Raw genomic sequence first — 11,852 nt, forward strand, 5'->3', positions numbered from 1 at the left:
CACACACACACACACGCTAACGCACGCTCAGAAGATGCTGGTTATATACATTAAACAGCACTTACATGTGGCACTTGGTGGCTTGGCTTATCTGAAGCTAATGTACTTCTATGTGATTCCTGCTGTTCTCAGTTTGTGCCTCCATGGTTAAATGCACTTATGGGAAGTTGCTTTGGATAAAAATGTCTAAACAGCTAAACAAAATTACACATGAAATAATCAAATTCATGTTATTGATTACAGTAAGTTTAAGGTAAGACCAAGATGTTACTGCGTCTGTCTGCTGTTAGTGTAAAAGTTGGTTTTAGAGTGCTTTTGCTGAAAACTGCTGCTGCTTCCTGCTGCATTTTGATCACAATAACTGTCTGCTGTTAGGGTTATCAAGGCGGAAATACCCGGATAAAGCAAAAACCAGGCCTCTACTCCCTGTTGTTTTGGCAAATCTGTTAATTTGGGCAAGAAATGAGCTGCCAAAACAGAGGAGCAAGTGCATGTGGAATTACATACTGTGACTCATAATGCACAGTTGGAGAATGGATTTTCAACTTAGAAACCTTAAAACTAATCAATCCATGAGTTTTTACAAGGGCGATGGCAACAGCACATTCTTAGGATAGGATGATCTGTGGTGCATCACTTGGACTATGAAAAGAGCTGAGTTTCTTGACAACAGATGCTTATACTGAGAATCAATTCAATCAATTTGGGCTGAAATTTGACATAAAACCAACTATTCCAAACATTTGAAACAGATGATCATGACCTTAATTCTTTCTTAAAGAGCGAATCTGAACAGAAGCAAGTTGTGTCAACAGTTCAAACTACATTTATCTATATTTGGTCCAGATTTGCCTGACAAATGCACATCGCTTTCTTTTGTTCTATGTCATTGTTCCCAGAACAGATCCTGTGTATCAGTAGCCATGCATGATGACTGCACTGGTAAAAGTACATGAAAGTCCAAAGCTATCTGTAACCATGCTACAAAAGAGTCCTAAAACTTTTGTTTTGTTTTTGTCAATACAGGGCCCGTTTCGCCTCATTGTTTCTTCCAGCCTATCTTCCCTGCCTTGTTCCTGTAATGTGAGGAGCTTCCATGTCCTCGGGCTACCTATGAACAATCGCCTCATCAATTACACATTACAAGGGCCAGCAAGAACACACACACACACACACACACAAACATGTACACCATTGAAGTTTAGGATTACAAGAGTGTTTCCATTGATCTCAAGTAAAAACCACAACTCCACCCTGACCTATCTGCACCTGTGGAGGCCAGGGTACAAACTGACAAAACAAAAAAAAAACGACATCGAAACTGCTCAGGTCCAACATCTTTTTGTCCTTGATGCATAATCTTTGAAGCTACTGGAAAAAAACCTGCAACAATATGTTAAGCAGCAACCTCTACATAGTCTATTTGCGTTTTCACCACAAAAACATTAAACGTGCCATTTGGCCCCACCCACCACTGCACTGCTATTGCCTTTTAATGCTGTATAAGGTACATGAGTTTTGTGTCATTCCTCCTTATAATACCATATAAGCAACCATGGCAGTATTCTGAAATTGGCTTTCCGCTAGTGCCTTTTTAATTGCCCTCTATCTGATGACTGGCAGAAGTTCTTGAAAAAACTAATCAAATCATTCACCTGGATGGCTGTCCGGCCACTTGGCAAATCCCCCAACCAACCGGTCCTGTGTGGACAGGATGAAGCTTCTGTTCTTGTCAAAGTTCGTATACTGGAACACATCTAATAGCTGGGATAGGATAGCGTGAATGGGTGGCGGAAGATTGTGAGAGAAAAGGAGAGGAAGAAGAGAGAGGGTTCACCATGACATTTGGAAGCAAACATAAAACCTAAACACTATAATTCAGAGTTGATTCTTATTTTCAACTGATTGTTTCCACAATTTAAAATAAGTTTTCAATTGCAAAGATGTGGAGGTTGTTGTGTTTAGAGAGTGAGTTTATGCTCATGCCATTGCAATTAATTTCACAAAAAGGTACTGTGGGTTATTGCCATCTCCATCTATATAGATACTAGTGGAGAAAAGACACGCAGTTGTCCCTCTGGCACAGTTTTGACCCAGAAATTCACAGTTTTCATGCATTGTGTTTGCTTATGTGCGTGTGTGGCTGTATCTCTGGCTTACTCATAGCTAGATGCAGTTTAGCTCAGTTTGCTGGACCATGTACGTGCACGTATGCAAGTACCTTCTGGCATAGTTATGACCCACATGCTAAAAGGTTTGCTCACACGTTCTTTTGGGGTTTTGTGGATGTGGGTGTGGGGGATTAACCCAGTTGTTCCAACAGTGCAAGTATATACGATGCCATTTAAAAAATGCCCCATGGAATTTAGTACATGCCGCTGCACTTTTTAAAACTTCTCTCTCATGAAAAAATGGTGGCAAAAATGCTTAAATGCACTATACATGTTAATGCATGCAAGATTGTGTGTCTGTGAATATGTGTCTGTTACAGCAGTCTGTACCTCGAGCGTAGCTCCCACCCAAAAGGAGTAGCATGTGTCTACAGGTTTGTTGGGCCGCCCTTGGAAGCCGCTCTGCTGCCTCATGATACACCAGCGCCGGATCCTGTCCAGCTCCCGCTGACTTAGGGCCTCCTCCAGCCGACCCATCAGACACAGAGACGCTATGGCGCAGTACGTCCAGCCACCTGGGCACACAGACGGTGGATCAACAAATGAATCCTGTTAAATGGAGACTACTGATTTTTGACAATGTATTAAAATTGAAATGCATTTCACCCTGACATGTTTTGTTGACAGACAAATAGATGATTACAGGGCACTGAGGTAAAAACACAGGGCTTGTCTGCGTGTGGGCTCTTTTACTGCCAAATATTTGATAGCATGCAGCTCACTTTCTACCTTACATGGGGAGTTATCACAATGTGGAGCTATCTCAGGGCTGCATTTTATACTTCTCTGCACAATAATTGAAACTTTTTTTAGTGGAATAGAATAAATTCTTTGGGCAGGGAATGCATGCAGAGTGTCGTTACAGCTAGAGTCATCCAAACATGAGTGTGCAATTAATGGCTGGCTGATATCAATATTGACACAAGAAGCAGCTATCCATCAACTTAAACAAGCCAACTGTCAACTGCTTTCATTACCACCAAGCCTTTAATGCATCCCTAAACATCCTTGCCATCTCTGGCTGCTTACCTGCGTTTGTGTGTGCATGTTGGAGACAAATAAAAAGGCTGAAGTGAGGGACTCAGGGGTGTAAATCTACCAATGTTGCACACAGGCCTCTAATCAAAAATGTCTAGCTCACTATCTGCTGGAGGCACCAGACGATCAGGGGGGTAAACATAAATCTCAATCAAGCATAACTGGGGAATCCGAGACAATTTTTCTCTAAGAGTAGGTTTGGGACAAGTTTTCACACCTGAATGTAACCATTTTCTCTCACAGGCCACAGTATGTTATTCATGGAAACCAACAATTGGGAATTTTTGAAGTGCATTCAATGGAAACAGAAGGACTCGGTCTTCAAAAAAATTTCAGAAAAATAGAGGAAGCAGTGGGATGAAAGCCAACCACTGAAGACATTCACATCGGTGAAGGTTAAATTATTACCCTGGCACACAGTTTCTGTAATACCATGTTTCACATATTAAACTACAGAGTGGCTCAGACAAAATCACTTATAAAAACAGTGTAGGAGCCTGTGCAAATGTAATGCAGACAGTGCGGGAGGTCTTGGTGCTGAACAAACACACACACGTCAAAAGGTGGATGGGTATTGGGCATCTACTGTCTATCTCTACTGAGTAACTATCTACTGTGTAATCAGCCCTTAGAGAGTTGGCTGGTGTGCAGAAGAGGGCGGAGTCTCAGTGAAGACTGTAATCATAGAAGTTGGATTTATCGCAAGGAGGGAAATAACCAAGATGCATTAGGATCCGCCCCTTTGAGCAGTTTTATTTCTATGGATGTGTGCAGACTGTCAAATGAACAGAGATTGCTACCTTTAACAAGTCAAAAAGGTGACAATGGCTAAGCGCCAAGCAGTGCTTTGAAATGTGTGTGTGTGACGGGGGGAGGGGGGGGGATTAATGAGGACAATGTATCTACAGAGATTAATTTTAATGGCTAATCCTTTAAACCAGTTACTCCCATCAGCCTCTGTCATGCCCTCTACTACGACACCACCAACGTGGGAGCCACAACCGAGATTCAACGTGAACCTTGATGATATTCATCAATCTGACGTTTGAATCTGGGCTGCGAAGTGTGTACATTTGTACCCCCCCCCCCCCAATGGGGATACAGGTTTCAAATCTCACATTTCTGACATCTGTAAAAGTATAAACCATTACAAGAGGACAATACTCACCATGTGACTCTCGCCCAGCTCCCTGGCCAAACCCATTGTCGTAGGACTGTGTAGGGGACAAAGAAGAGCAATTACGCAACTGTCATGAAAGGCTCATGTTAACGTGGCCAGAGATTAGCGTCAGAAGAGGCTAGATCTGAGGGAAAAGGTACTCAAAACAAGTGAAATTATCTGTCCGTGCAACAAGATAATTTCACTGGACACGCTTGCTTGATTTAAGAATACAGTGTAAACTTGAACACTTAAAATAAGAAATTCACTCTTAAAACAAGATAAATTATCTAACACTTTTAAAAGTTTTTTGTATCTTCTTTATCCTTTTTTATAAGAGCCATATAATTTGCAGTGCTGGCATTTTTATGTTTCCTTCTTTCTTGTATTTGGCAATCAGGCACTGGCTGTATAAATTACTAACTCGCTAAATTTCCCATAATTCAAATAAACCAAGTTTTGTTTTTAAAACTTCTCTCTCTCGCATGAGAAAATGGTGGCAAAACTACTTAAATGTTGGTCTGATTGGTTGAAGGACTTTCCAATTATGTAGAGAGTCCTTTGAACTATGCCCGTTGGTCACGCCTCTTGTGCAAAGAAAATACAGAGCAGACTCCCCAGACCAATACTTAATCTCAAATCTATTGAGCTCGGCTTGGCCTGGTGATAGCCAGACATAGTGATGGTCTCAATTGGGTTTAACCTTTATTTTACAGACTAAACCATGTTTATGAAACAGAGCAGCTAAAATGAGCATGTTCATGACCTTTAGGTTGAAGTTATTTCTATTCATAGAAAGAAAACATGGTATCTCATGAAAATGACAGGTTTCAAAGCAATTTTTTGGTTCCTTATGAAAACAAGTTCAACAGATGGCATCATGGCAGTGACTGGTCTGATCAGACTATAACAATAAGGTTGGTAAATGGCCACATGGCGCCATACAAATGTATGTGTAACTACTGTTCAGGGACTTTAACATTAAACCAGCTATCTGGTTGTTTCTCTATACTTAAAGTCACCAACAGCTTACTTGCATTGCCAAAACATTTTGGAACACACCCGCCAGCATGTAGCCAGTGGATAAATATACCTTTCAGACAAGAATCACACTTATCTGTTAATTAATTAACAGAACTCTTTGTCTTGTCTGTCAGTGTGTGAGAAAGAAAAAGAGAGTCGTACACACCCTGTGCACAACGGAGATACTATGTAACAAAATATTTGTGTTACATTTTTTCAATTTAAAATAAGCTGAAGTTTAGAGGTGAATGACACCATCTACTACGGGGACTTTAGAATTGTACAAGAGACTGAGATGACGGGCAGGAAGACTATACCGCACACAGAACCCATGTCTGATGGAAAATATAAACACTGAGGCTAAAGAAAAGGTTGAGGTAAATGTCAGTCAACAATCTGACAAAATCATTTCTTAAGTGCCAAATCATAAACTTGGAACATATTGTTTTTCAACCCTCCCCAACCACACACACACACACTCATTATAAATGAAATATTTCTAGGCAGAGTGCCACCTAATGAAGATGGGTGGCCTATTTTCCCCCATTCAAGTTTAGAGGCACTCCTTTGAATGCTGCAGAAACAGAGGTTGTACCAAAAACGTCTTAATCACCTCACAGCTAAAGGTCCAATATGTAATATACTTAATGTAATAAATCCCCAAATGACCCCAATGCATCATCAGATATTAAAGAAACATGCAAAGTTGAAAAACTAGCTTTGCTAACAACAACAACAACGCTAATGCCAGTATTTTCTCCTTTTGTAATTTCCGTTCCGTGACGGAATTTCTGTCTGTGTTCAAGCCTGTGTGTTGTTATCAACTGGCCAGTTTGGCAGCCAGGCCGGGTTGCCAGATCTACCTGTAAACACGTAAACCCAACTCGCTACAGCTGTAATGTTAGTACAGCCATGAAAGCAGCAAACAAACGGGATCAACGGCATGTTTCTAATAGTTGCATGACCAGAACCGTAACAAACCTGGGTAAATAATGGAGATGTATTTGAAGGATTGAGGGAAAGTTTAGAGTCCAAAAGGACGCCGAGTTGGTTAATTTCCTCCTGAACAAGTAAGCATTAGCTTCAGGTTAATTTATCACGGCTACTAGGGACGGCATGTTATATCATTTCAACATTTGTGTACTCACATTGAACTATAGCTATAGTCCCTGAGTTGTTTACATGCTCGCAAAAACAATGGAGACACAGTCAGTAAAGTGATCCCGACTGGTCCTGGCTAACGCTGCCATGCTAACTGCTAACGTTACCAGAGGACCAGGCAAGCGGGCCAAGGCTGTGTACAACGTGCAGCCTTTTCAGCGGCCATAGCTGACAACAGTGAGTCATTATAAGCCAAGAGAGGGGGCTGTAAAATGGGAAGAGTTAGCAGTGTGTTTACGGATTGTTGCCATAATTCTTTTTTTTTTTTTTTTTTAAGTGGAAGTGTGGGTACAGAGCTCAGCGTGAGCACGGGCTTTTTAATGACTGTCAATATAACCATCATCTAACGTTAGCTACTCCGCTGTGCTGTGGTGTAATGTCTGGCTATGTGACACAAGCGTCTAGCAACATTGTTGTTGATGCTGCGGTCTCAGCCTGGCAACCAAAGTGAATTTTGAGTCTGTGGAGGAGGGGGTAGGGGTGACGACTCTCTCCGGTATTTTGAATTTGTACTGCAGTAACTATTTTAAAAACTAGCTGTCAGTATTACATATTCCACTTTTAAATGCCTCATTCTATGTTTTTTAGAACTACTCACCAAACTTCCCCTTATGTACTCAATGGCCTTCTGGATGTCCATGCCTGACCAGTCATCCAGCATGTAACAGATACTGGCTGCACAGTAGATAAACCGTATATCATTTTCACTTCCTTCTGGCACTGCGTAGAAACTGGAAGCAAGACACAGAACGCCACAAAGACAGGAGTTACACAACAAGTTGAAAATGAGCTGAATGTCGATGTTCAGAATTTGATCTTTTAACTCCAATCATAGAAAAACACAAACCAACAAAAGCATGTCAGCTGAAATTGCTAAAGTGTTAAGTCATATATTAATGTCTGAAGATGGTGTTATCTGCCAGACGTGATATACACAATGTATTTGGTCAGCTGTCTGAGTGTGTGCGGACAAAGAAATTACTGTTGTAGAACGTGAGTTTATATCACTCTGCATTAAGACTGCTAGTGTTCACAGGACCTCAGGTATAAATGAGTCATGGTGAAGTGCCAGCATAAGCGTGAGTGTGAGAGTGTGAGAGTGTGTCGTTGTGTAAAAGTACACTGACCTGCCGTCCTCCAGCTGCAGTGCTCTGAGACCAGCCAGACAGGCCTGTTTGTTAACCCGGCTCAGGTCGTCTCCCAGTATTAGCAGCGAGCACAGCCCAGTGTAGGTCATGGCTACATGGCCACTGTCATATGGATGGAGCACACCTGGCCCCTGAAAAAAAATATCAAAACGACATATCATCACACAACTGCAATGTAACGTCATTAGAGATTACAGTACTTATTAAAACAAACATCTGGAGAAAAAGAAGCAGTTTAAAACCAATGACAAGACAGATCAATTATTTAGCATTCTACAGACAGCTAAAAACAGACCGTTTTGCCGTTACATCGACAACTATGTCTCCATAGGTTAAAGAGAAACAATGCTACATGTGACAACCACATCTTACAGTGGCAGCTGCTGAAATTAGGCTAATAAAACTGGAAATGGCCCAAAACCCGATGTGAAAGAACAACTTGGGACAATGATTGAAAAATAAAAATTAAGAAGGATGTTTGCAAATGGGACCACAGTAGTGGATATGTTTAAACTAATATAAAGGGAGGGGGTGTTTTATATTTTACATACAAGTATAAAAAAAAATGTGGGTAAGTGGGGTAAGGCAGTACCTTAGTGCTGTAAGGAATTCCAATATGTGACGATCCTCGAAACCCACAACGACTGAGGTTAACTTCTGTAAGAGAGTGACAGGAGTAGAGAAGGTCGAGATGTAAGAAAGCATTATGTACTCATAATCACAAATACAAACTGGAGCAAGAAAGCCATACTCTGCTGCCCTACTTTGTTTTACTGTCTCACAAACTAGGTATCCTTCTGTTTGTACTGACCTCCCTTAAAAAGGTGCTGCAAAGACGCTCAGCTGGGTTTAAAAAGTATACTGCTGCCATCTACTGGCCATGATGGAAACAACAGATATGGCAGAACCCAGTTAGCAAAATGTCATCATACTGCAAATGGCAACCAACCTTATCAGAGTACAATAAATCATCAATGTGGCACGTATCATACTTATTTCTAAAGATGTTGCACTACATGACAGTAAGTGCAATGCTGACATTATCTTAAATGTGTGTTTTTCAAATTTGTATTCAGTCAAGCCAAAAAGAATTCTCTACAACAATGTATTTTCAGCATTCTGATTTTTAAAACTTCCTGCCAACCAAATTTTGATTTGAGAATGCTACCTGTAACAAGTTCAGAGACAGAAGTGACACATTAGGAAATCTCGAGTGCCTCCCATGCTGTATTTCACATCTAATGCCAGAAAACTAGCCCGACCCCAAACATATGGCCGCAGAAAAAAATGAGACCAATCCAGCATGGCTTGATATGATTTCTGTTGATGTCTTAAATAATGAACTAACTGGGCGTCTAAACAGATGGCACAGAGTGGCTGCTTAGAGACAGAGAAAAACAAGTCATTAAATATTTAGAGACCGACTTTCCCTGATGAACAGAGGTACGGTTGGAACAGGTGAGGAGTCCAGTTTGTTTGATAGCAGGTTATGGCCTTTTTTCACTGCAAGGTACCTTCTTGCTTTTTTTTGGTTTTCCCTTAAGAGAAAAAGTACCTGGTACCTGCTAATAGGTGATTTGTTTTGTGCCACCTCGGTCGAGGTTCCATGTGAGCTGAGCCGATACCACAAGGTGACGTGAAAACCTGCAGACTACTGATTGGTCGAAGAGAATCATCACTATTCACTGCGTCATTGCTAGCGACAGACAGGGGGCTCCTGAACAAACCCGCTGTGTTTAAATAGTTTAGACAGCTTTTTTTTTTGTTGCCTCCAGCTTCTTTTGAAACTAATTAGCCTTCTTGCTGTGGTATCAGCCAAATACTGAGAATCAACAGCAACACACCTTCAACATTCTGTGTGTGTGTGTGTCTCACTCACACAAACGCACGCAGGCACACGCACACAGTTTCCTGCTATGACGACCAGTCACGGCTAAGCTTCACGCATAAGGCGGTCCTAATCTGCAATGGAAAAAGGAGGACGGGGTAAAGCGGCCGAGTCGAGCAGGTACCATTAATGGGAAAAACGCCATTAGTTAGTTTGTTATTGTGCGACTTTGCTGTTTTAAAAGGGTTAGTTTGGATTCACCAAAATCAAACTAACTAACCAACCAATCAAGGCAACTGTGGACCAGCAACTCCTGAGTTCTCCAAAGTAAAAATTCCTGTTTTTGTTAAAATAGCATAAATAACGGCTTCAGTTCCCCATTGGAAAAACGTTATCTGACGCCGAGATAAAGCAGTGAAAACATTGTAAATATAACAAAACTTAAATCACAACTGTAAAATAAAAAGTGGCCTTTTTTATTTTTAGTTGGCTGAAATATGTTTTGTTGCTGTCCCTGTTCAAAGCATAACATGGTTTAGCTTCAGTGCCGGGACTCCTGCCTGCTTCTTTAAAGTGGGGGTCTGCTGACCGCCATCTACGTTAGGTAATACACTGACTATGTACCTCATCCAACCCCTCTTCAAAAACTCAACTTCAAACTCAACACCCAACTTAAGCTCCCTGCCCTGGAAACTTCAGAAACCTGTCCATGAGTGTCCCCAGAAATAAAAAGCATTAGTCCTGCTTCTAAACTATCCTCTCTACCACAAGTATCTATTTCTCAAAGTATTTTCTCAACAGTGATGGTTTCTTTTGTCTGTCTTCCTTAAAAGCTGAAACAATACTGCAATTTCCTGTCCATAGTGTCAGAAAAATCCTAAATCATCCATCAGAGAGAAACCTAAGAAGCCTTTTAGCTCTGTGCATCAGAGGTGATTACGCTTCATTCAACTTACTCATGATTAGGATATTTTTTTTCTGATTCAAATCAATCTTCATTTGAATGATCAAATATTTATTCATAAAATTCAAAGATTGATCCTTTAACCCTAAAGGCTGTTTTATGGTCCTGCGAAGGCTCCACGCAGAGCTTTTGCCGTAGCCTACGTAAGTGGTCTGAGCTTTATACTTGATTTCACGTTGTTAATGGAGAAGGAGAACAAGGAAATGAGGAGGGGGAAATGCAACGCTACAAGACCACGGCTCTTGGTGAATAGTAAGGAAGCTAAATAAATTAGGCTACATTTTTTGAGAGGGAAAAACTAGCAGGGCCATCCCTTGACCTCTGACTTCAAGATATCTGAATGAAAATGGGTTCTATGGATCCCTGCGATTCTTCCCTTTACATAGATGCTCACTTTATGCTAATCCCAAACATGCAGTTTTTCTCCTGCAGTATGAATGTGCTATTTCCCCCCATTCTAAAAACAGTATATTTAAATATTTCTGCATACTGGGGTCACCAAACAGTCAGAAATTGGGTATAACTGAAAGCCGAGACTTTCGTGGATTCAATGAGCCCAATTATTATTTAGTATATTAAATAATTGATTGCGACTTATAGGATAATCACAGCCTCATGAAACCAAAAACTACAGACCTAGGGAAGTCAGGTGATGTATTGCTTTAGGTTTATCCCACCCCTGCACTAAAGAAACAAGCGTACAATTATTTCTGTCCACTTAATACTCACTGACTGTAGAGTCTGTAGCGTTTCCCTTTATTGTGTTGACTGCTGAAATGTGTCTATATTAAATAAAAGTACAGTAATGTATCTGCTTTGTGGTCAATTCTTAAGGTAAACACTAATATTTTTTTTTAATGATGCACCAGGTCAGAGGGTTCCTTGTAGACAGATTTTAATCGGCCGGCCCATATTTGCATTTTTAAGTGCATCGGCCGATACCTGGCAGCTGCTTTCGCCAATAGTTTTCTCCTGGAATTATTTAGAGACAGGCGTCCATAAGCAGCTCTGTGTTGCTGAAGACACTGCAGTACACATGCAGACCATGTACATAATATATGATATGAATGGAAGATGATTGCAGTGGAAACTGATCTGTATATTTGTTTGTTATTTTTAAAGAAATGGCAGAGCAGATTCCAAAAACAAATCCAGTGTGGCAGGGTTTACATTTTTATGATGTAAATTGAGGGAGCAGAAATAGTATTGGCTCCAAATATCGGCAGGCTGTATTGGTCATTGGTTAAGGCCGATGAGTACAAATTAAATAAAATCGGCACTAAAAAAATTCACATTGGTTCATCCTTAGTTCCTTGTAATTTCCAGTACTAGTTTTCTGAGAATACAAAAAAAAAAAAAA

The 11,852-nt window shown here is 40.7% G+C and overlaps 1 protein-coding gene across 1 annotated transcript in view; it reads right to left on the reverse strand.

Moving 5' to 3' along the window:
• Window positions 1–11,852, reverse strand: part of pggt1b (protein geranylgeranyltransferase type I, beta subunit) — a 15,330-nt gene that overhangs the window by 2,294 nt on the left and 1,184 nt on the right. Inside the window, exons 3-8 of the mRNA XM_034872145.1 lie at window positions 8,293–8,357; window positions 7,680–7,831; window positions 7,151–7,283; window positions 4,378–4,423; window positions 2,502–2,686; window positions 1,656–1,764 (exon numbers count right to left, since the gene is read on the reverse strand). Of these exons, the coding sequence (XP_034728036.1) occupies window positions 1,656–1,764; window positions 2,502–2,686; window positions 4,378–4,423; window positions 7,151–7,283; window positions 7,680–7,831; window positions 8,293–8,357 (690 nt within the window). The remainder of the gene's footprint in view (window positions 1–1,655; window positions 1,765–2,501; window positions 2,687–4,377; window positions 4,424–7,150; window positions 7,284–7,679; window positions 7,832–8,292; window positions 8,358–11,852) is intronic.

Source organism: Etheostoma cragini, chromosome 5 (assembly GCF_013103735.1).
Source record: "Etheostoma cragini isolate CJK2018 chromosome 5, CSU_Ecrag_1.0, whole genome shotgun sequence".
Lineage (NCBI taxonomy): Eukaryota > Metazoa > Chordata > Actinopteri > Perciformes > Percidae > Etheostoma > Etheostoma cragini.